Genomic DNA, 26319 nt, shown 5'->3' on the forward strand with positions numbered 1-26319 from the left:
ACTAACCAATAACAATTAATAGCAAAATTTTCACTTTTTAAGGGCTATGCTCAGATCCAGTGTTCTTTGAGTCTGCTTTCTCTTAGTAGTCATCCACATATGAAAATTAAACATTAATATATTGAGAAATTCCTATTTGCACACAGCAAAGGAAACACAAGATAGCAGGGTGAGTATCTTTCTGCAGTCCAGAATCTCACTACTTACTAGTGATAAATGAATGGTATGTATTTATTAGACAAAACAAGTTTCAAAGCAGTCTTCACTAATCATCATTGTTCTTTTCATAGTTTTTACAAGATTGTTCCATGTCCTGAGTGGTGTTAATATGAATACTCAGCATAGGTGTATATAGGTTTATAAATTCTGGGAGAAAGGATTTTAGAAAGGCCTACCAATACCTTACAGAGAATATCTTTTTGAAATAATTACAGATTTGTGATTTTATAGAAAGTTTCAAGAAAGTGTTATRCATTTTGAAATCAAACAGATTTCCTGCTTCATATGTCACCATTTTTGTTATGCCTTTCCCAGGCTGAAGGAGATATGTACCACCTACCCTCTCCAATGATATAACACTCTTGTTACGGTCTTCATTACTCATATTACATTTACCACTACATCAAAAAATACGCAGTAATTATCTCAGTCATCTATATTTGGGAGGAAGGAGTACATGAGTACATCTGCTAATTTATGTGGAAAAAAAAAGTTTATGAAACTCGTTAAGGATTAAGAATGTTAGAACAGTTTGTAAGTGATGAATTTATAAGAAGAGATAAGACAACAGTCAACGTGCATTACATATGCTGTTTATAACATTGGTTTGAGCTCATTTGGATCCTAGAGGTTCAGATACAGTAATTTTTTCAAAAAGAGGAAAACACAGCCCAGGATCTAGAAAACAAGACCAGGCAGCTTTATTTTCCCCAGACTTCTTTAGTGACATACGACATGCCACTCATGGCTGCTGTGCCTAATGCAGTTTGATGACTGGCTTAAGCCATTGCATATGGAAACTGTTGCTATAAGGAGACAAGAGAGGGGATGAGCTGCAGCTAGCCGTGCTTGAGTGACCCACGAAACTACATCACCACCACATTTCCAAAATAGGGTAGAACAGTTCTCCTCTAGCCTAGGCTGCATTGCAAAAGAGAGGGGAAAAAAACCCAACACTAACAGRCTATTTGGTGCTATAAGAACAGTGATGGGAACCATCATAAATGTCATTAAGCAGTAAGACTTCGCTATTGAAGACAACAATGACCTATTTATATATCTTAGATGTGCATTATTAGTGACATTCTGTATGCACCTGTGCCTAAAGTAAAACTTAGAGACCTATGGATACCCAGTCACATCATGTTAGGAATTAAATACTACAGAAATTAGAACCTATTAAGAACTAATATTAGGTATTTAATATATAAAGGTTATATACTACATTTATATAATATATACATATAAATATTTTATATAATTTATATATTAATACATCATTTAATATATATTTAATATTTTTTCTTTTTATATGCTGTTAACAGTATTTTTGGCAGACTTGGTCCATGAAGATGAAAATGTAGGAGCAATACAGGTATTTTTAGACATCAGAATCATTTGGAGAAGAAGATTGGCAGGGAGAAGGGCACACTACATCTGTAGGTTGACATAAACTTGGAAATTTCTTAATCTTTCACCTGAAAGATGTGTGAAAGAATACAAGTTATTTACACATACTATTCTATCCCCAGAATACCCAACCAAACTGCCAACTAACAGTTATGTTGAAATTGATACAGCAATAAGGATGAAAAATGAGTACTTTARCTCATTCTTTCATGTCACAGAACACATTTCCTCCTTTATCGGTTTCTTCTTTTTCTCATAAAACATACTTAATAGGTGTTCTAAAACTGTGAAAGGAGGAACTTGAGTTTTACAACAAACTTCTACAAAGCTTGAGGATGTTGCTCACAGTTTTTCTTTGCCTGTTTAGAAATAGGGAGGTATTTTACAGTTCCAATCCAGAGATAAATTCCACAGTTCAGGAATATTTATACTCCATTTTTACTTTGGACCTAACATTTTTCAAGAAAATTTAATATTAAAAAGCAAATCTTCTGGGCAGTTTCAAAAAACAAAGTAACACAGCCAGAAACCTGATGAATACATAATAGAGGTCTCCAGGCATTTTGCCAATAAAAGCCYAAGTCCAATCTGTTTGGCTTGGTTTGTTGCACATCTGCACAAAATATAAATACGACAGTATTTTTTCCTGATATGTCAGTAGTGTTCTCCAACAAGAGGAAGAGAATTCACTAGCTAGGCGATGAAATGCTAAGTATGTAAAAGCAATGAGCACTGCAGTGGAACCATGCCTAAGCAGCAGACTTAAGCCCATGTATTTTGAATGAAATCATATATACAGAACTATGGTAACGGGAAGGCAGACRTCCATCCAACAGCTTCCTGAATTTCCTGATTTTATGTGGTCAAGGTAGGAAAGAAATAGTCAATGCAATTTGAATGGGGAACACCACCAGTGTAGGCTATTGCTGGCCTACACTAGTTGGAGGGCAAGATGCCGTATATCTGTGCCCTAGCATGTTGCTGTACAAGTGGTCCCTTCTTTACTTGCACAAGGCCATAGTCTGAAATCCTTGTATGGTCTAACGATGGATCTTTTTAGSAGAGAGACATATCCAGTTTATGAATGAAATTGGGGTAAACATCAGTGACAATTGCAAGCATGACAGACGTTTTCATGGATCCTGATCCTTCTCTAAAAGCATTTGCTACATTTCAGCCCAGGCCTCTTATGGATGGCATAAATAAAACATGTTAACTCAAACTGATACACAGAAATTTGAAACTAAGCATTCATACRTGACAAGATGACCAGCAGTCAAGATTTCAATTGGATTATGCCAAATGATTTTGGCATTCTTATGTTCCAAATACTGATTGGCAAGAAAACCATTTTAAAATGTTCAGACCATTTGTTCTATTACGTTCCAGGCAATTAAGCARCACAGACAACTTTTTGCAAAGAAGGAAGCATTGTTTGTCCTTAGATCACGGTTTTGAATAACTCTCCATTTTTTCAATTAGTTAAAAAAAATGTAGTCCTAATTCTTAGATATGCTGCTGAAATATTTTGACTTACAAGATATAAGGATGAATTCAGGCTCCAAACAAATCAACATCACCACTGAACAAGTGGCAAGAAAGAAAGAAAAATAACTCAGAAGAAATTAGACTCCTTTTTGGTCAAGAGAAAAGAGTTCTAAATACTATTTTTGATTATATATATATATATATATTAAAAGAAAAAAATCACATATAAAATTTGTAACAACTCCTCTGCAAAGAAAGACAGAAAAAGCTAACATTATTCAAAACATTATTGATTTGAACTTAGAATTAGAAATTCCTTCTACCCTACTCTCGACTATCTTTTGTTTTGTTCTTCTCCTCTTAGTCTGCACTCCGTGCAACTATAAATTAAGAATATAAGTTTATATCACAAAAACATTATTTGGTTAAAAAGCAAAAGACCCCTAACACACACGCAAAAGAATCAATTATAAGAATATATTTACTAAGTGAAGAAGTATAAAACCAATAAAAACAATAAATCTGCATCTTACTTGTTTGAAGGTATATTTAATGGGCAAGCACATGGGTGACAGTCTTCAGCTGTCCCTTTAGTAGGATCTCCATAGAAACCAGGAAGGCATCTATCACAATATGAACCACCTGTGTTGTGTTTGCAGTCCTGAATAGAAGAGGAAAAGTACATAATGAAAATAATTTCAAATTCACAATTAGAGAATTTACACACGGAGAAGTCCTTAAGGTCATTCTTCTAGCTTGTTCCCTCAACACGATCATAAGCCTCCAACACATATTTCAGTATTYTGCTGCTCGGCTAGAGGCTAGCCCTAGCAATTGGTGCTTCATTGACATCATGCATTTCTCTTCTTTTGGATATTTTTTTCTCTACAAACCAGAAAGAGTATTTAACTGCAGTCCTTTACTATCCTAGTAACACAACTGCAACACTCTTGTTGCAATTTGTTTAAAGGAAGCCAGCCTTCAGAGCAGCATAAAACAGGGATATTAGTGTAGTCCTGCAAAAGAGAATGTATCTTTGAAAAACAGTTACAGGTTTCAGATGCTGATTTTGGAAATGCAGCTCAGACTGTATAATTTATAAGAAAGAATTATTACATTTTACATCTACCATCTACATTCGCATCTAACMCATTTTACAAGGTATACAGCTGTAAAATGCAAACAGCACCAAAGCTTGAAATGTTTACTTAATACCTATTTGCTAGAATATGGCCCAGATTGTATTTTATGGGTAGGATGAGTATAAGGCCCTATCCAACAATTTKTATTTCTTTTTGTGACTCCCCTCCGTAATACTAGAGACAGCTTATTTAAACATATTAAGCACCCCATGTAGCCCATAAAATTGACAGCAGATCTATATGTCAAATGACAATATATTTATACAAACTTTGGCTAGAACTCAAAGTGCTTTTTGCCAGAATCTGAATTGGTACTCTGAGAATAAGCTTCACATGATGACCTGTAGAAACAGATGCTGATAAGTCTTAAAGAATATTATGACCTCTACACAWTCTTCTTCCTCTTCACAATTTAGGATTTAAAATCCTAAAAAAAGAAATTAGGATTTATATAATTTGGGATTTACAAATCCTAAATCATTTGGATCCACCACAGGCTCAGTAAATTAGGTTTTTGGCTTAAACTCCTTTATTTCCCATATTTTTAGTACACCAAACTATTCCATTTACCATGATTTTTGCTTTCACCACAGTCAGTGTGAAGGCAGAGAAAACAGCAGAGATGGTTTCAACCACAGCATGCCATCTTGACAGGCTCAGGTGCAGACTGAGAAACTGGATGCCAAATGAAAAAGGTCAACATGAAAGCTCTCAGTGACTGTATTTAGTGGTAGTGGTGGGTGCTGGGAGTTGTTTAAATCTCATTTAGACCACAGGTAACCTCCATATCAAATCCATTATCTTGATTTCATCCTATTTTTTTTGCCCAGTCTGCTAGTTCAGAATTCTTGCTGTTTTCTAATATGTGCTGGTATTTTCAAACTGGTGACTTAATTAAAAATATTTCACAAAACACTTTAATATTTCCTCATTTACAAAGGAACTACCTAGCAGCTAGTCATGCATATGGTACTGAATTATATTTAATAGTATCATTGCCTTAAGAATGCAACATCTTTTTTTTTTTCAATCAAAGATAAAGAAAACAGAACTATTCTAAGAAACAGTTATTTCTTCTTCAGGATTTTCCAGAGTTGCAATGATTTGTATGAAGGTTTTTAGGCTGTGTTATGCAGAGCCAATAGGAGCATTTTGGCTCCTGAATAAGCACAATACACTTTGTAGTAATAAGCATTCTGAATTCAAATGCATCTAGAAATGTCTCTAGAAATGTTTACTTATAGAGGGCACATTCTTATTACCTATATACAATAAGCATATGTTCGGAATAAAAGCATTAGTCATAGTATTACATTTAACATAGTCAGTACATCATGAGGTATTACCAACTATCAGGACCTCTGGTCAAATCAGATTATGGCTATAGAGGCTTCAGATGGGTTAAATCTACCTCATTAGGTCATTAAAGTCCATTTGAGTATTTTACTTCAAGTGCTAACATTGAAAAAAAATTCTACCAGCCATGCTTAACTGTAACTGGGAACACTGAGATATGTTTTTAACAGAAGATGTGACAAAAATAATTTCAATGTTTCAAAAGAAAAGCCCTTAACAGTTCAACTTTTTTAAAGCATCATGTCATATTATTTGTACTTCATCTGAAAAATAATGGGTTCTTCTTTTGTGTTAAGTTTARCTTTAAATATTCTCAGACATATCTTAATGTTTTTCAAGAATATGAATTGCTTATATGTCTAGGATGTTATTAAAGTGATGGGAGCTAACACTTTTAAGGCAATGCATCTTTGAGATTGGTATTTGCAGCTACTGGGTTTTTTTAAAGGAAAAAAATCTTCAATTTTTTAAGAAAACAATTCACATTATAGAGAGCTGACCTTCTCTTTGATGAATTTAATTTGTTTTTTAAAAGTCTGACAGTAGACATTTCTGTGTAAAGTTTTTAACTCTTTTTTGTCCAGACTGCTGTATCTGCTTATTTCCTCACCAAGCATGAATTAATAAAAAAAAAAAAAAAAAAAAAAAAAAAAAAAAAATCACTTGGATACAGTGACAAATCTGAATGTATTTTGAATGGTGTATGTGTTAGAGTTCAGCTGAAAGATAATAATCCAGTGTGGTCCTGTGTTTGTCTCCTTGAGTAAGACTTTTATAGATCAAAACAGTCTTTCACATTGGCCAGTCAGGAGGTTGCAGGACAAAGAATTATGTAGTGAGCAGATGTGACATAATGTGCCTGTTCCCTTCTATGTGATGCATTAAACTTTATACTCATTTGCCAAATTTACAGAGCAACTTAAGCACTGAGGTTGATGAGTTAATAGCCCTTCTAAAGATTTTACCATTAGCCTTGAAAAATGTGTGTTTCCTTGTTAACTACTGGTCTAATCTCAGTTTGAAACTTGCCAAATGTATGGCTCCAGAACAGCAAACGTTTGGAGCATCATCTAGTTTAAGCAATATCTAATTGCACTGACTGTTTTTTTATAACATCCTTAAGCACATGAACTTTTCATTTGATGCCTATATGAACGTTTAATTTGCCTTTTTTTTGTGTCATGGGACCAGGATTTAAAGAATATCATGATTCACTGTCCCTGAACTGCTCAGTACACTGTATTTGTTTTTCTCAAACAAACTGAATAAATAGGGCTGTGAAGACCAGAGAATTCCTATGACATTTGTTTTCATTGAACATTTTACGCATGGATCACATTTCACTGTCCAAAGATTTAATTTCCGATGTCCTGGATAGTGCCTCCCACCACTTCCTACTGAGTCAGCCCATGAATCATGGAAAAAAGCAAAGGAACAGTTCTAGGTCCAGTATCAAGCAACCCTAAATTCAGACTGAAACACACACCTGCTTGGTATACGGGTGTATACCAAGTATAAATAGAAGGTTAGAGATAAAAATTACGAATACGACTGACTCCAAGAAAGCACCTTTGGCATGCTAATGCCCTTCTTCAGGGCATCTGTTACAAAGAAAGTTAGAGAAGCTGCTAAGATGAAGCTGGTTGAAGCAAGCAGAAGACTATGCCTTATCTGCCAGGCTTAGCACATTGCCCGGTCACCTCGGCCAGACGACTGTATGACTGTAGTGCTCCTCTGGAAGCGTGACCGTGCTCATCTCATTTTCAAACTACTGCAGAGACAATTCCCTTGCCTGGTGTTACAGATGCTTTGCATGTTTTTCACTTGTGGTATAGCCTATATTGTATTCAGCGTAGGGTCTTTTTGTTACCGTGTCACATGAAGATGGATGAAGAAGCTTTGTCCCCTCTGTGCGGAATACTCTTAAAAAATACCCATTGGCCCTGACACTGGCCTCATACTACATGGTATATGCTGTTTATATAAAAAAAAAGAGCAAAATAAAAAATTGAGGTCACTGGGAACTCCTTTGAATACATCCCGGGAAATGAATTATCTTGTTTTCTAAGGACTTATTATTAAGAACATAACCTACTGCAATGAATGAAAAGCCATGGAGTGTTTTTGCTCTTCACAAGGATTAGGTTTAACCAGTGTCCTAAAGCTACCGTAAACGTATAGGTGTACAACTACAAAAGAGCATTTCTGTATGTTCGAACTTGCCCTATGTACCAAAGCAGTTATCACATATATCACAATGGTAACGAAAATGATATATCACGCAGCTCTCCGTTTGGCTGCTGCGGGGATCAAAAGGCTTTGCAGGTTACTGCGAGCTCTGCTTTAGAAATGAGCATTTTATACAGGCCTATGTTGGAGCAGATGATCTGAGCTTTTATCATGAGTCAAAAACATATTTCAGCTGCTTTTCAACTACATTTCAAAGCTAAGGAAGAGTAAAAAGCTGTATCATATCAGTAAATTAGGTGCCTAAATTGTCTGTTGTATTACTGAAAAAACACCATGAATAATAATAAGGAGGCCAAAAGGCTGTGTAAACCTCAATAGAAAGAATGCCTTTGATGTGAGACATTTCTCTTTTTGAGCATTCAGAGTTCTCTCTCTTTCACTTCAAAAGACTTATGATCCAAATTGAGTAGCAGACTTTAATAGTCTGCATGGATACTAACCAATTTAACTTCACTTACAGTGTTTCAAAGCAAGCTGCAAGAAAATGCCAAACTGCTTTTTAAGCAACCTGTCCTCCTCCTCTTTACAGAATGACCTAGTATAAGCTCAGACAGAACATGAGAAATACAGAATAAATGCATGATAACCTATATAGAAAAAAGTACATACTGTGTGCTATTAATTTCAAACAGTTATTCTCAACTTACTTTTTAGTGCTGTTATTTTTACACCAGCATCCCTTGACGCATCAGATGGGGGAGCTCTGCTAACTCAGTTAATAGTTCAAATAAGYCAAAAAGAGCAAAAGTATTGCAGTATGTAGTATGTGAGTACTACAATATGAGCCCTCTMTCCTGGCCAGGGTGGTGGTACAGAGAAAAATAAAGAGGGAAAATCCTTATGCAAGGGCTAAGACCCAAAGGCAAGAAAGTTGTTTCAGAACTCTGACTATTCACCTCTAAGCCTAGTCCGTCGCTGTAATATACCTGAAACAGCAATCTGCCTTTCTGCTCTGTTAACAGATTTTATTCCACACTGATCTTATAGACATCATAGCCCAAGGCCACAATCATTAATGTAACAAATTATTTCTTTGTCAAGAGACAAATTCATATTAGCCTAGTTGTGAATATTTTCATCACATATAAGTGAGGGATTCAAAATGTGACTATCATGTCATACATAGATTTTTCATTCCTAGGTATTTCTTTAAAGCTYACTGTATAATTAAAATGAGAATCATTTTAAGTTTCTATTCATGAAAAAGCAATCTGAAAAATTCACTGATCCACATATTAAGGATATCTTGTTTTGTACTGCAATGCAATTAAACATCTTGTACGGGGAAAATGGAAAGAACAGTGAAAATTCTAAATACCAAATTACAATGAAAAAAGCTTGAATTTTCATTTTGGACTTTTCCCAGCAGCTTTTTCTTAAGGAAATAAAGGGAACATTTAGAAACACGCACAATACAGAGTCTGCTTGAAATTCTACAGGGAACTGAGAGTATGATATCCCACTACACTGGCGCTGGCTCAAATTATGTTTCTGCAAGACTAATGAAATGAGAAATGTTGTTTCAAGCTTCATGCCATGTCAGACAATATAAAACTAAAATGCCCTTSAGTTAATTAGAACAGTCTATTCAGCATAATTCACCCATTCCAAAAACTACTGAATGGGCTGGAAATAGTGGTGTGCTAGTAGGCTTGCTATGGATAACACCATGAATTTAATTGCTGAATTAGTAGATAACTATAGACTATCTCCATATCCTGTAAGAAAAACAAAAAAAAAGTTGATTTAGCCCTAATCATATAATCTTAGTATTTTTTTAACTGTGATTTATTAAACATTTCTTCAAGATTTACTAGGAAGGTAGATGAAGGAAGCCATTAAAAATATCTTCATGACATACTGGAACAGATTTTACAAAGTTATCTGCCACATACTATCAATTGAATGAATAAAATGCAGGGAGGGGGAGAGAGATCTTCTATGGAAGATCATTGATATGTTTTGCTGCGTGCCATGTTTTATGCTATTGATCTTGCTTCAAAATATAAACCTTATATGAATAAAAAATTCCATTTGTTTAACAGTAGAAGCTCTCATATCTTGGTATGAGGAGATCCTTAATTTCAGCAGTAGTTCAATATACAGATCTGTCAGTCACAGCTTTTTCTCCTTGAATATGTTGAGTCTCAGAGGTGTTACAGTATATAAAACCAGTGCTGGCCATGTCCATCAGGTCTCTTACGAGCAGTGACACTTACCAGGCATTCTCCTGTGATATCGTCACAAAATTCTGCATGACCAAAGCATGTACAAGGTTCACAGACTCCGCCAAAGATTGTGCCATTCACACGTCTGTGTAGAGGCCAGCAAGACTGCAAGGAAGATAACACATTAGCTGAAAAGTTAAATGCTCATTGGAACAGGCAAAAAAATAGAATTTTCATAGTTTTATTAGATTTGATAGTTGCACACCCAAAAAGTACTTGTTAAAGGACTAGAAATACCAGTATTTCTCTAGAAAACTCTACTTTCTGGCACTAAGACTTTGTACTGACCTTAGCTTTATTGGCAGGTGTGAGACTAGAGGAAGCCTTAACTTGATCATTCCTCTGAAATGGTAAAATAAARCAGAGAAAGGAAGAATTGAAATATGACAGCATCAAAGCAAGAGATATAGACTGAAAAATAGCCAGCAGGCAAAATCCTGAAAAAGACAGGGAAGCAGAGAGAAAAACAAAACAAAAAAAACAAAGACCATTTTGAGAAGTTCAAATGCAAACAACTAAAATACGATTTAGCTGGTTCTAGAATCTTAACAAAAGACTACACTGAATTAAAACACCGTCTACACACAAAGCTAACCTTTTATTTACAGACTGTATTTCTCAAATATAAAGTATAGTGATTTCTCTTTTCAAAAATTCTCTGATCTTCTTTAATGTTAAATTCAGCTCAATATTAAAGGTATGGCTTTTTTTTTTTTTTTTTTTTTTTTAAGAGTGACTTAGAACCGCGATCAGCAGAAATTCTGCTATTCCATTTCTTCATAATAAGACACCAGGCAACAGTCTTTCTTACTGTATATCTCAGAAATGGCTTTGCAATTTTTGCAAACTATCTTTCCTGCATAAGACCACTCATAGGATTTTGTATAATACAAAAAAGTGCATGACAAAGCTATGAGTTTGAACAGCACCTGCCTAATATGAAGTAGTTTTGTAGTGATAGACTTTTAAAAGTAATTTAAGTAAAGGAAATACCTTTTCCTCCACACATATTCTCAAACAATCAAGAAGATTATAAAAATAAGTAAAGTCAATCTCTCTTTTTGTCTTATTGCTGTAAAACGCAACATATATTTGAAGATTATTTGGAAGGATTCTGTTTAAGAAACATTATAAAAAATGAGAATTTTTTTCTTACTTTTTGTTTTTTTTTCATTCTTGGTTAGGCATTCCTAAGATAAACTGTAAATATCTCTTTTTTTTTTTTTTTTTTTTTTGTGCTTCACAAGATGCAAATGCCTGAGTTGTTTCTATTTAAATTTATTTTAATCTTTTTCCTCTTTCATAACCTATACAGAGTGATTTTGGAAAGAATGAACTTGTGCATGTACACGATACTGTAGAGGATCAAGTTCTGCCAATTCTAATGGGCTTTGACATGAATTCTGATGATGGACTATAACAGCTAGTTTTAAAGGAGAATTAAAACAAAAGATACAGATTGAGATTTTAAGAAAAAGAAAAGTTAGGAAAGTTCTTGATCATCATAGTGGTTAAAGTTAAGCAGAACTTCTTCCATATTTGAAGTAAGAGAGTTGGCAGAGAATAAATCTGGTAGAAAAGAGCAACTAGGCATGAAGAAGTTGAGAAATAAAGGTGGAAAGTTCACTTGAGTAGAATAACGTAACMATCACAAATCAGTCCCAGCAGTATTTGAAATTTAAAATCAGAGCTGCAGTAGCTGTTCTTACATAATTCTATCCTCAGTTCTCAGATGTGCCAGGAAAACAATTTTCTTTATATAGAACCTCATGGAAAAATCATTTCAAATTTGTGCAATGAAACAACCTCACATGAACGGGATATTTTAAATTGGATTGGATGTCTGCTAAAGACTGATCATCAGAAAACATATACACCAATAACGTAAGCAAATAACGGAATGTTTAGTGCTGCAGCATCTATGCCAGGTACCAAAATATCATTATGCAAGAAATAAACACATACATTAAACTATATGAAGAAGATAAAATTAAACTAAAAATCTGCAGAATATAAATGATTCTGTTGAAACTTGAAGAAGCAGTGTTGGACAATGTCAGTATCACTTAAAAGATATTAGATTTGATTGTATCAAATACGATATCCTGAAAACATTTTATTGGATTCTTTCTTACTTATCTTAATCAAAAGAAGCACAACCATCTACTCAAAATACACAAAATCTTTTCATGTTTTACTATCAAGCCAAACTGTCCTACCCAGATAAAATGTTGAACCTGTGCTATAGCAGGCTCATGAGGAGTGGTTTTGGAAACTAAAATGGAAAGTAAAACTTTTAACTGTCTCATTGTCATTCTAAAGCAGGCCAGCTTTGACAGCATGTCTGAGCCGTTCAAAAATAATCTGAAATTCAGCAAGGAACACCGGTAAAGTGTTCTCATAAAGAAGTCAATCAAATCTTCTTAGCCTGCAGTCTTGGGAGGAAGCCCCAAGCACAAGTAGGGAATACARTATGTTAAATTCCAGCAAATATGCAGTTAGGACCACTCAGAGCACACACTGTCACTGTGGGTTCACTGAAGAGTGTCTGTGTCCACCAATGTACAGACAGGCTTCAAATTTGCAGCTGTCTACACAGAATCTTTTTATCATGGAATCTGATCTTACCTATATAGCTATGTACAGTTTCAAGTACTGTTCTGATCGGGAGATAACATTAGCACTGAAGGACACAATCTTGGCGAGAGAATTTCACCAATATCAAGGCAAGAATTCTACCCACATTCTACCACTTCCATAGCAAATGTATTTACAGAAACATCACAAGAAAAGGACTTTCCAAATTTTCAGTTGGCAATAAAAGCTAACCATGAACTTAGAGGAGAAATGAACAGATCAAAAAAAAATGKGAAGCAAAATGACACTTCATTCAACCTCTTCCTCAAGGAATTAAATGGACAGGCAACGGTCAGACTTCAAAAGAATTCTCAGCCAAGGTAGGCAATAACCTTTTCTTATTTTTTTCTTGTCTGTACCATTTTGGAAGCGATAGGAATATCTATTAATTCTTTCARGTCTTCTTCCTAGATTAGTTTATTTAGCCCCAGCAACAAATAAGAGCATTTGGCATGAAACTAGACTCTAAGCCCTAAATATCACATATAAGCATAGAACATTTTAAAGAAAAAGAGAGTTGACAAGCAAATGCCTAGAGTGCCGGTGTAAATGGCATACTGTTTGTAGCTTTGTGAAGCAGAGCATCTTGGTGTTTGAAATCATTTCCTTAAGGCAAAGCTTTTGAAGATTTTTTTTTTTTACTTACATTTACCCCAAGCTACGCCTATGCAAGCTAGTTAATCTTATATGTACTCATATGAAGACATTTCATGAGCACTAACGAACGTGTGGGAAATGTGTATTTTCTAAGCTTATGTGTATGTGATAATCTTTAAAAAGACTCAACAGAGAGATTCACAGTTCCCACTAAAGCACAAACAATCCTCAAAGTATCCAAGGCAAAACACAATGACAGGGAAACCTAAGAGGAAACGCAATCACATCAATACAGATAATTTGCTACAACTGTGTTGTGCACAGGTCAGATAGCTGTCCTTTTCCTTATAACATTGATAATTTCTGTGTATTTGTGATATCAAGTACTTTTTTTTTTTTTTTTTTTATTAAGAGAAATGTCTTTCCATAGTTTAGAACTATCACTGCAGAGGTGTAATATTTTAATTTTCAAATATTATCAAATATAACAAAACATCATTTAGAAACAAAGGCAACTAGACAAGCCATACCAAGTTTATGAAAGGAATGGACAGCTGCCATTTTGCATCAACACAGGATCAAGGGGCACTTAAAACTATTGCAACATTAACACAGTTCATCCACCGTGATACTCACTTCACAGGAAGTACCACCATACCCTCGGGGACAGTCACATAACTCAACTGCAGATGCCACCTTCTTCCCAGTCGAAGAGTGGTCAGCAGCTTCAATGCTAACTTTACGCAGTCTGGATGTAGCAGAAATAAAGTGGTTAATGCAGTGAATGAGCCAGTAGTATGCATGACATTCACTTGCTTGCTTATTCGTTTAAAAACAAGGTAATACTCACGCACATTTATTTCTTTCTAGACTAAATTCCTGTAGGCTTATTACTATTTTTGTCATAATTTGAAGGACACTATGGTCAGACACAAATGAAAAAAAAAAAAGTCTTCCAATACTGTATCAGTAGAAGGAAGGTTATTCCTGGCAGGCAAGTGTCATGTTCTAACTTGCCTTGTCATATTCTAAATGTGTATATATATATAGCCTATTTGTCACCAAGCAAAGTCTTCAGAATTCATAAACCACTACCCCAACTTTCTAAAGTATTACATTACTAAGTTGTACTTAGCATAAAAAAAAATCTTATTAGTATAAGGTCTTTTTATTCTGTCAATTTGCTTTCTGGAAAAAAAAGTTCAACTCTGTCCAAGGGGATCTAAGTATTTTGTACATGAAAGAAACAGGAAATCTTCTAACATAAATCTTAGCTTCCCGAATGACAGAGAGGAGAGAATTGGGGAATTTTCTGTTTTACACACAATCTCCAATTAGAAAAWATAGAGAAATGTACAGCCTACTTGTCCTGCAATACTTATAATCTGCATAAAACCACTCTTTACCTCAGTAGCCCTAAAAATAGTAACTTCCCTTATATATTATGGAAGGGTAGGAAAAAGGGGGATGGGAAATGAAAGTCAAGAAGTTAAAATATTTTACTTCTTAAAAGAAATGTTAGATTTCTCATCCACTGCTCATCCAAACACTAAATATGAGTGAGTTTTATTAAAATAAATAATAAAAAAAAATCCCAACAACTAAACTATCATGGAAATATGATGAGATAAACAGCCGAAGTCTCTCTGTTGATAAGCTTATGGATAATACATAAGCTGGATGTACTTTATCTCCACCGTACCCAAGTTGGGATTGGGGGATTTAATTCTTATGAGAATTCAGATGGAATTTGGGCATTACAGGGGTTTAGTGATACCTATTTTCTCCCAGTAATCTTAACCGAGTGTTTGATTACTAGAGCTACCTGAAAAGCTTCTGCTGAAATCTCTTTCAGCAGAAAACACCTTTCTACCATGACAGGCATTTTGTTAAAAAAAATAATCAATTTTCTTTGGAAAATGTAACAAACTTATTTTCTCCAAACTAGGACATTTATCTTTAGGCTGCCAAACATCCAAAAATTATTTGGATGACCGTGGATAAGAAAACTTCCAAGAAAAATATTTTGTTAATGCAGCTGGGGGAGGAAAGGATGAGGCAGGATATTTTTCTAGTCAGTTTTATGACTGCTTTCAGAGAGACAGATATAAGGAGTAAGTGGAAAAGATGAGATTTCTGAAATCAGGACAGAAGTTTCAGAAAAACAGAAATGCTACCATTATCAGAGARACAACAGGAATTTGGTGTGACTACTATTGCAGATTATGCAGTTGGAGACTTGAATCTAATTTGGTGATACTTCAACTTTTGCAAATGGTTTTAGGAGTTATTTTGAGAGAATGATGCATATTTCTATCCAAATCTTCAGTAAGTGCTTTGTCACTTTTCAACAGTTGCCCTACACTCCCCTTGCTACACTTTCATTTTGCAATTATCTTCTTGAATTTTCCCTACAATAAGCAACCTCTTGAGTGCACGATACTGATGGTGATTAATTAAAAAAAAAAAAAACCCTCAACCTTTAGGAACAGAAATCTACAAATGAAAACAAAATGACCAGAAAAAGGCCAAATGTTATTTGTCCTCTGAATTCTTTTCAGCACTAAGTAACAAATCTTGGAGCAAAGAGAAGCACTTACACACAGAAACAATCAACCTCCTATTATCTCATATTTGTATTCACTGAATTGTCCTGATTTTCATTAGCTTACGCTATTTGCTAAATGGGAATTTAATGTGTTTAACAGTTTCCAGCATTAACAGTTATTCATTGAAGAATGCTGCAGTGATTTTTTTCTCCCATTTTGATGCTGTAATTTCTATTCCTCGATGCCATTCTGCATTCAATAAAATACATAATGCTGGCAGTAATGGGGCACCAGATCCTGGAGATGCATAAACAATTTGAGATTCGACATCAAGACCAAATATTTAAGCTGACTGTTACTGTCAGCAGGCAACTGTTGACTTCTAAAAACAAACAAGATAAAAAGGGAAGAGGACGTTTCAGGCAGTATCAACATAGCTTACTGTCTGCTATGCCAAGCATCTGAATCACATCAGCTACATGAAGTASTGACCCAATCATTGCTCATTTGTCTCAAAGCCAATTTTGCATAYGGAAGAAAACCTGTCCTTCCCCCTTCTTCCTTGCATCTGATGTGATGCTATATATGGTAATAGGCAATCACTGTTTTAGCACCATCACAAAGCCCAGTGCCCATCAGAGTATCTAGAGTGTTTACCATTAGTGGTCACTGCAAGCATTAATACTAAACWAATACTGCACTATCACAACTTACGTTGTAACACAAACAACCAAAAAAAAAAAAATACAAGGCAGTTGTTCTTTTCTGGCCTGTTGTTCTGCTTCTAACACAGATGGACTTAATTCCAAGAGTTTGGAAGATCTATGAAATTAGCGCAGGATTTCCCAATTTAAAATCAGAAGCAGTGGAATCACTTTCCGATTGATTGCTGTGTTTCTCTCTTGGCATTTTTTATCCTATTTGGTCATCTAAACGAAAGCCCGCTCATTTGAGGAAGCAACTTAATTACCATAAATTACAATAACAACACTCTAAGCTTAAAATGACGCACAAAATGTTCTCAAAAACATGTTCCAATCTAACCCAGCATTACTGCATTAATGCTACTTAATTATTATTTGAGAGTGCTACTAATTTACTAATATTTATAGTAGATTAAGCAAACTAAGGGAGAAAAGGATGATCTTTAAGTTAATGCTTTTGCTAACTGGCCACAACTCCACTGAATTCTAAGACCACTTTCCACATGACTGCAAACAAGACACTTAATCTTACAGGGCCTCCATCCTAGAATGCCTCCATCCTTATCTCTTTTCAAGCACATTTGGAAATCCTTACAATTGTGGTGCCATTTTGACCATTTAAATGAACAGGCTTCTAAATACAGCAATCTCTGATTAGTCTGTTGCCTAATTATGCTGATGTTGGGGCAAAAAATATCCTTTTTGAAGTATGTAACAACCCTGGAATACTTCCATTCCTCTCTTGGTGGAATATCCATTGATCCACCATGCATACCTTTTAAAAAGAAAACAACAAMAAATCCTTAGTCTTAGTTCTGGGCTACTTTGCTGGCAAAAATACCTTCCTTTGGATGCAATCAACACTAGCCCTTAATCAGTGTGAAATACCACCAAGAATAGCCTCTTTACTGGGTTTGGACATTTTCCCTGCAGTACTTCCAAAACTTGCAGTACTAAAGGGACAGAGTACTGAGAGCAGAACTGTTTTGTATGACCTTAAAGAGAAAGATTAGAACAATTTTGAATTTTGAATATGTTTTAGTATGAGTTAAAGAGAAACCAGTCAGAACTGAGGCTTTTATTAAACATCAGAAGTATTCCTACAACTACATGTCACTCGCTGAGCTGGATGGCAGTAGAAGTTGCTGCTGCTGCATTGTATGCCTGGGAAAATACACTCTTTTGTGAAGATCTAATTCCACACAGCAAATCCCACCCAGGGTAAAATTTTGATTCCTCCACTGAAGTTAAGGATGAAAAATCCAATTCATTTAATTGTGATTAGAATTTCACAGCTTGTCTTCTGCCACACTTTAACTGCAATGGGCACACCAACCGCGCTCAGTAAAACATGATTAGTGGAGAGCAAACTCTTTGCACATATGCCTGGGTATAGGCATCCCCGTAACACAGTAACCACTGCATTCTCTTTGGCAAAGAGGTCACAGGGTCAGCTAAAGAGGCAGCTGTAATTTAAAATAATTTCTGGCAAAGAAGATATCTTTCTAAAGTATTTATTAGTCCATGTGATTTCATTTTCTCACAAGGTTGTTTCTTCCTCTAAGYCAAAATRAAAATAGAATAAAATAAAATAAAATAAAGCCAGAATGATAGTTGTTAAAGTTTTCATCATGATGAATTAATGAATGTTTTTTAAATGCATTGACTTCATTCTCCGCAGAAAGCAAACAGGTATTTTGAGAAGCTCCCTGTGTAGAAAACGGACATTTCCTGCATTTACCTGTAGATGGCATTCATCCCATAGCTGTACGTGGCTCTGAGGAGGATCCTCTTCACATTGGCTAGGATAGTCATGAACATCCTCCTGCTGACTGGAGCATCAGTGCCATACACGAAGAAAGATTCTGGGCTCAGGACAATTTTGTTAGTGCGCTCTTTAGAGGGCTGCAGGTGAATCCCCTCTTCTGAAGTGCTGATCCTCAAGTTTCCTCCCTGGAAAGAGGTGTGAGAGAGAGACAACTGAATATGAAAAAGGATAGGACAAAAGCTCTACTAGTTCAGTCACTTAGGGCACACATTGAATAATATATTTTAAATGAGCAATAAATATTAGCAATAACACCTTCCATAACCCTGGAAGGAGCTTGCCTGATAAAGTCGATAGCTAGGGCAAACAAAAGCGTAGGTTATGCAGTAGAAACCAGTGTCATGGCTTTGCATGGGCATAAATAAATTCCTACAACCCTGAGCTGTGCAGAACCCCTGGAAAAGTAAGTGTAACAGGCCAGTTACCTTATTTCTTCATTCTTCTTGATCAACAGTAAAAGTATACATTTGCAAGCTCCTGCAAGAGGCTTCTTCAGATGCTATTTTTTAGTTCTCTAACATATGACCATTTTCTGATGCTCTAAAGTAGCTGAAAGGACATGTTGTGCACCCTCAACCACCGAACTTCATATTCAATATATGAAGAGGTAGAGTATCTTTTTGTTTTGTGTTTTTTTTTCTTTTTGGTAGCAGAAAATATGGCCACATTACCTCTATAATGACATCAGACTGAACCATCATTTGAGCCGTGTCATTTTGCTTTGTGAAGTYGTAGGAGACCGTAAATTTCAGATGTCCTCCAGCAGCTGTTATCTGAGAGAAGAAAAGACAGAAAAGGGCAGCTATATGACAGAGAACAGCCATTAGCCATGTGGGGGCATGTTTTCTTGCCAATTTCTACAGACTTCCAGTTCTGCAAAACCAGGTGCAGGTACCTGGGGGTTAGAGCCTTATAGACAATTCATTTCTTGCTCAAGCATCTAGAAATTATGTGTAGTTGGTTTATTTCTGTGCCTGTCACAGGCTTTCATGGAAACATAGACTAACAAAGCACTCAGAAATGGTCCTGAATTCTATGCAAGTGTCCACTTGATATGGAAGTAAGGCTTTCAGTGAATTTCAGCTACACGACTTCTCGTTTAGGCTGGACCTCTATATCAGTAACCTTGGCAACTTGCAACCTTTAACAGATCTAGGAAAAAAAAAAGGGGGGGGGGAAGGAAGAAAGGAGGGAAGGAGGGAAGGAGGGAAGGAGGGAAGGAAGATTTTAACTTAAAATGGAAGAAAGTAAGAATTTTCAGCAATTTCCTCATACAAATATATTTACTTTAAAAGCAAGCTCCAGCCTCTTTCAGTTAGTTTCAGCATCCAAAGTAAGAGGCCAAATTCTGGGCTATCTCAATTTGTATTAATATATTTTCCTTATGCTTTTTCAGCACCCAAAACAAGGGCATGGATCATGACTTTCCCATAAAAATATTGGAAAACAAAGATCAGTTTTAGCACAAAAAGAGAAACTGTAGGCATGAATGACAGAACTCATTGTAAAAGTACTTTTTTTTATTTTTGAAAACAATATAAATAAATCAGAAGTCACTTGAGCTACATTTTGTTATTTAAAAACCTTTTTCAGTACGAGATAAGCCTCCTCTGAAAGGCTACTCAAATCAGAGATCCTTTTGCACTTTGAGTACTTGCTGATGGCCACAGAGCAAACTCATGACTATTCTATGATGAGAATAATCTCATTATTCTCAACGACATCATTCCCTGCCTGTGTTCATCTTACTAGATGGTTTGCACACAGTAGCAGAAAGCAGCAAAAGTCAACAACTTATTCTGCATCATTTGATGATGTATCTAATATAAGGAAAAACAAAGTCCCAGTATTTCAGGTATGGAAATCAACTAATACTGAGGTATCTATGAAGGTATAAAACACATGGACTCCCCCTGAGGCTGTATGGGCAGCCTAACTTAACTGTTAGGTTAAAATCTGAAAATTAATTACAATTAGAAATGCAAAGCTTGGATGTTTATCTACATAGCGTCCAGACCTGCTAGGACCACACAACTATCTTTATCCTTGACCATGACCACTTGAAAGGACTTTTTTCCCTCAAACTAGACATACCTTCTATCTAGATACATCTGTTTTCTTATTCTGCCTATGATCAAGGCTGAATATTGTTTTATAGCTCTACTGGGACTAGAGAAAACTTAGATATACAAAATGCTGTAAAAAGGACCAATATTTGCTTTTATCTTCAGATACACACTTTAAAGGAGTCCCTTCTGTAGAAATTTTGTAGACGTTTTGCCCAAACCTTAGAGAAACTATTGGAATATAGTCCAAAACTTCCAAAATATGGTTCAGAAGACAATGAAGGACAGAGGTTTGATTAGTCCAGAAAATAGAAAGCTGAGAGAGATTAGAAAAATAGGTAAAATAGTTTAGCTAAAATAGCTTGCCAAACAGAAAAGACAAAAAAAAAAAAAAAAAAATTCTTCTGTGGCAACTGCAGGAAAGACATGAAAAACAGCCAGGTAGTGTATACAGAAAGTTTTGTAATTGTATGGATGATTAAAATAGTATTAAGCTATTTTATATGTTAATGGCATTTTGAATGCTACTGGATTTCTCCATTAACATATTTAACATATTTTACATTACTTTAGAAAAATACACATCAGAGAGAGTCTAGGTGTAATGCTTAAGAGTTGGAACATGACTAAAAAGTCTCTTGAGAACTCTGCTGAACATAGCAGGGTATTTGGTAGCTCCGAATAAATCTGCTTTTAAAAAAAAAAAAAAAAAAAAAAAAAAAAAAAAAAAAAAAAAAAAAAAAAAAAGCCAAAAAAAAAAAAAGAAAGTATTAGTTCCTTCTGCCCTTGTTCATAAGTACACTTTGCTTCCTCTGTATACTTACAAGTTCCATCACTGGCAAAGAAATTCAGAGGTCAGCAAATGTGCTGCACAAATATGTGTCCTCTAGTACAAAAAATACTTTGCAATGAATTTTGAACAAAAGGCATTGTGGAATTTGCAGCACCTGCAAGCCACTCCGTCCTCACGGGTGGGAGGCTATCACTCTGTGTCACTGGGATCACTCTGTGTCACCCAACGAGTCGCAGTTCTGCCTCAAGGACTGTCACTGGAGGCCGTACCAAGGCTGCAGAAAACACAGCATAAAAGCTTGTCTTCTGGAGAAGAAGGCATGTATTGCTGAGGCAAGAACAGCTGACTAAAATGTCAAAGAAGATTCAGCGAGTTTCCTTTATCTCTCCCACCTTTTTTTTTTTTTTTTTTTTGATTGATGCATCAAAAATTTCTTTCCAGCTCTACAGGCAAAATCTGCCTTGTTTGAGAAAAACCACAGCCTTGTCAAGAAATACAAAAATAGGAAAGTCCGATCACAACTACCTTAGATATAATCCAGCAAGTTTGTGTAAAATAGTTGAAATCTTCTGTTGTTTAAAGTTAATTGTATTCGTATCATTAGGTTATACTCTGTTACCGGGTACAGGTAGACAGCRGAGAAGACGGCTATTTATCACATCCTGATGGTTGGATTTGGGGTTAGAGGAAACCCTTTGAAAGAGGAGAGGCATCTCCTTTCCTACAAGCAATWGACCATGCTCCACAGCAACAAAGTTGAAGGGAAGGATGTAGCAGACAGTGCTACCTTGTGTGAGAAATGCATTAAGCCTATTACACTAAAGTCACTTTTAAATCAAACCAAGTGATAATAAAACACAAATAAATTTATTTCCAACATCCCAAACAGAYAATGGTCCTACAAATATTTACAAAGCTACAGATGAGGAAGACTTGCATCTTCTTATATGGAAAACAAATGCTGGAAACCTCTCTGCTTCCTTGTGCTTGCTTAGTCTGCCTGCTAGCGTGACTCTCTTTGAATCAAGATGTTTCACATTGACCTAATTAGAGTGACCTCTTTCTTATACCACCTTCTACAGCCCATATGATTCTTGAACCATCTAGTGACTCAGTCTTCCCCTCTCCAATGCCTATTGTAACTCTGCATGTGAAGCTTTAGCCCTTCACTCATTGCACTTGGTAGGTCACCTCATTTCTATCGAGCGCAATTTGCCCAGTGCCAACTCAGAATATCAAGTGCTACTTCTGTTTTACAGGATGCTGTTTACACTTCCTTATATAAGAGGTTAAATGCTGTACTTTCAGCACAGTTTGTGCTAGCAGTTTGTGCCTGAAGCATCTAAACACAGTTGCCCATTTGCTAATTGGTGACCATGTCCTGCCTAGGCAGAGACCAAGGGAAATACACTGGGGCATCTCACATGGTACTTGCTTGCTACTTGTAGGCAAATAGAAGTATTTAGGATAGTTAAAGGAGTCTAGAGAATAGCTGGGGCTGTGGTTCCTACATATTAACAACTTTTATGCTGTAAAGAGCAACAGTTTGGCTTAGTGCAGTCTGTGATGATTCCAGTGCCATGTGTTAACTGGCAATAACGTTTGCAACAGCTGCCAAGATGTACTTGGAAGATGTTGTCCTTCCAGACCAGCCAGCTTTCCTGAACTCCTTTGCCCTTCAGAGCTGCCTCCTGTAGAACCTTACCTATCACTTCCCTGAATAAGCCGAAATCTGCTCACCTGAAGTGCACCTGAAGTATTCTGCTGTTCATTTTCCTCACTTCCCTTAGCACCTTGAACACCAGTATCTCATAGTCACTACAGCCAAAGCTGCCATTGAGTACTACATCCCAAACTGTTTTTCTTTTTTTTTTGGTTAGAGAATTGTAGTAAATATGAAGGACTATGTAATACAAGGCATTAGGGAATCAGTTAGGCATCCTTTTCAAAACTCATGCTCAATACCAAAAGCTAAGAGATCACAACGTCTCTTCTGAGAAACATTACACACACACACACACACACACACACACACATATATACACACACTTTTGTGGGAGCAAGCAAAAAAGGTCTGTAGAGAAAAGTTAAATAAAAAGGTTATTTTTAATGAGATCCCTTCTATTCGGAGAATTCAAGAGAGAACTGGGGTCGGTATTTCTAGCCTGCAGTATGTGTGTGAAGATTTATGAATGGCGTCTGTTGTTTTGAGTCACTAATAAATACGTTTAAGGATGTTTAGTATCAAAAATAGTATTAATAGTATTAAAATACTTATATAATAAAATATTTAATGTATTAAATTAACATAAATATAAATTAATGTTAATATTTTATATATAAAATATAAATTAATATTTAATAATATTAAAACTACAGAAATTGCCTCAAGTTTCTGAAAGCAAAAGACAGGTACACAGCTGCAATTCCCAGAAGTAAGTATTGCCCCGAAATCATGTGGAAATTCAAACTAAAAGGAGAAAGTTAGGCAAATTAGTTGCCTAATAACGGTTAACTTAGCTGACACTAAGTTAACCGTGAGTCAGCAGTGTGCCCTCGTGGCCAAGAAGGCCAATKGGATCCTGGCTGCATCAGGAGGAGTGTTGCCAGCAGGTCAAGGGAGGGGATCCTGCCCCTCTCCTCAGCTCTGGTGAGGCCGCACCTGGAGTACTGTATTCAGTTCTGGGCTCCCCAGTATAAGAGGGACGTGGAGCTTCTCGAGAGGGTCCAAAGAAGAGCAACTAAGATGATTAAAGGAATGGAACATCTCTCGTATGAGGAAAGACTGAGTGAGCTGGGCCTGTTTTCTCTGGAGAAGAGAAGGCTCAGAGGGGATATGATTAATATGTATAAGTTCAGGAAGGGAGAATGCAGGGAAGAAGGGGACAAGCTCTTTTCATTGGTGGCCAGTGATAGGACAAGGGGTAATGGGCATAAGCTGAAACACAGAAAGTTCCATCTCCAGGTGAGGAGGMACTTCTTTCCTGTGAGGGTGACAGAGCCCTGGAACAGGCTGCCCAGGGAGGTTGTGGAGTCTCCTTCTCTGCAGGTCTTCCAAACCYGCCTGGATGCCGCCCTGTGCCACATGCTCTAGGTGTGCCTGCTTGAGCRGGAAGGTTGGACTAGRTGATGTCTAGYGGTCCCTTCCAACCTTGAATATTCTGTGATTCTGTGAAATTCTGTCTTCAAATAGATTACAGCATTTGGCCTGACATAGCAGGAGATACACCTCAGGATACCATTGTAGAAACAACATACCAGTAAAAGGTAAAATAAGACATGCTATATGTTACATTAAAAACATTAAAAAGCTTTCACACACCAGCGGAAAATTTTCAATCAAGTCAGTTGGTATTTATATKGAGACGTAACTTGAAAAACATAAAACGCATTCCACAACAGAAGAAAATACTGCATGATACAAATATTATTGAACTAAAATTCGTGTACTTTGCTCATATGTTTAATAGTAGAATTTGTATATCAGAATGGATTTAGCTCAGAAAGGGTTTGATCTCTGACCTAATCCAAGAGAACATGATACTTTCAAAAGTAAAAATAAATCGACATACTGAATTAGATTCAGACCAAATGCTCACAACACCAGACCTTAGAAATGGCATCAATGAATATTGAGAAGTGGAACAATCTTTTCTATCTTTACTGTTAGTGGTTCTACAAGGAAGGCAGTTCCTGACACTTGTACTAGAGAGGCAAGCATTGCAGGGAATTAATATTTTTATTAGACAAATATATCTGCAAAAAGGTTATGTGCTTTCATGCTTTTCCATACACAATCCCTGCTTGTTACTACATTATTGTTAAAGTATATAATTAGACCTATGTCAAGTGAACCAATATTACCAAAAATAAAGGAAAAAAAAAGGTTTACAAGTCTGAGCAGTCAGCTCATTTCAGATGGAGAAAGATAATACCTATATTAGCAAATACAAAACCAGGGAAGAGTTTTAGAACAAGCTGCGGGTAATAATTATACGTTCTAACAGATAATGTGGCCTACTTCAGGAATCACTCCTCAAAAACAGCAAAAGAAAACACATTTGYTTCCTGCTGTGCCTGTGAACATAACATTTGTCATGATTACAAGAAATGGCACAGAAGCTCACTCAGTCCTCTGTGGTTCTATCATCTTCTTGCTAGCAATATCTACAAGGTACAGTGCTTGAAGATAATGAAACCATATTATATATGGTATATATACAGTTTAGCATTCCCYGGTAGCCTTCTCGGATTTCCATGGAACAAAGCTGCGATAAAATGTCGACGTGTGTTTGGACTCTTTCACCTTCACAGACTCTCCAGGTACACATTYACTTTACGAGCCTGGTTTTAGCATTTATAAAGATACCTGACACCAGAACATCAGACCAACTCTGTGACGGAAATCCTTAAAAAAGAAAAAAAAAAAAAAGAAAAAAGAGAGAGAGAGACTGCCTCTAGTATATTAGTAACAGACAATTTAGTCCATAATGGCACCTATGCAGTTTTGAAATGATTTGACAAAGTGGTTGCACAGGCAATGTGCCATCTTAACTTAGACAGGTCTAAGTCTATATGTGCTCTAGCCAGTTTGCTATACACACACAAGTAAGCAGATACAGGATGGCTTTTATTAATCTACTTGTGTTTAAGGAAATATTCCCTTCTTAACCCAGCTCTCATCTGGATTTTTTTTTTCTTTTTACTAGCAAGTACCAGCTGTAAATTTATGAGATTTAATTAGGTTTTGTTCATCCAGTCTTTTTGCTGGTTGCAGAGTGAGGGAAGGCAAGGACTAGAAAGGAATTCCAACAGAATTATTACCGAGAAAATATCAAACTTTTTATTCACTTAATAATAGCTCTCAGTAAAGACTGCATGTTTTAGTTCTATTCAAGATCCAATTAAAGATTGGATTCCCTCTCTCATTGGGACTTGAATTTAGATAGGACAAATAAAGTTCTTCTGAGGTTTTATAGTAATATTTCAGATATCGCTAAGCAGAATAATCATGTTCCACTGACAGTATAGTTATGGCTAGCTTAAAAAGAA

General features: G+C 36.0%; 1 protein-coding gene across 1 annotated transcript in view; it reads right to left on the reverse strand.

The window, feature by feature from the left end:
- Positions 1–26319, reverse strand: part of LAMA2 (laminin subunit alpha 2) — a 253501-nt gene that overhangs the window by 131986 nt on the left and 95196 nt on the right. The window contains exons 12-16 of the mRNA XM_026039256.1: positions 19080–19181; positions 18322–18533; positions 13964–14075; positions 10085–10198; positions 3651–3778 (exon numbers count right to left, since the gene is read on the reverse strand). Of these exons, the coding sequence (XP_025895041.1) occupies positions 3651–3778; positions 10085–10198; positions 13964–14075; positions 18322–18533; positions 19080–19181 (668 nt within the window). The remainder of the gene's footprint in view (positions 1–3650; positions 3779–10084; positions 10199–13963; positions 14076–18321; positions 18534–19079; positions 19182–26319) is intronic.

The sequence above is a fragment of the Nothoprocta perdicaria genome, unplaced genomic scaffold (genome assembly GCF_003342845.1).
Source record: "Nothoprocta perdicaria isolate Ctin4 unplaced genomic scaffold, notPer1 scaffold_226, whole genome shotgun sequence".
In the NCBI taxonomy this organism is placed as follows: domain Eukaryota; kingdom Metazoa; phylum Chordata; class Aves; order Tinamiformes; family Tinamidae; genus Nothoprocta; species Nothoprocta perdicaria.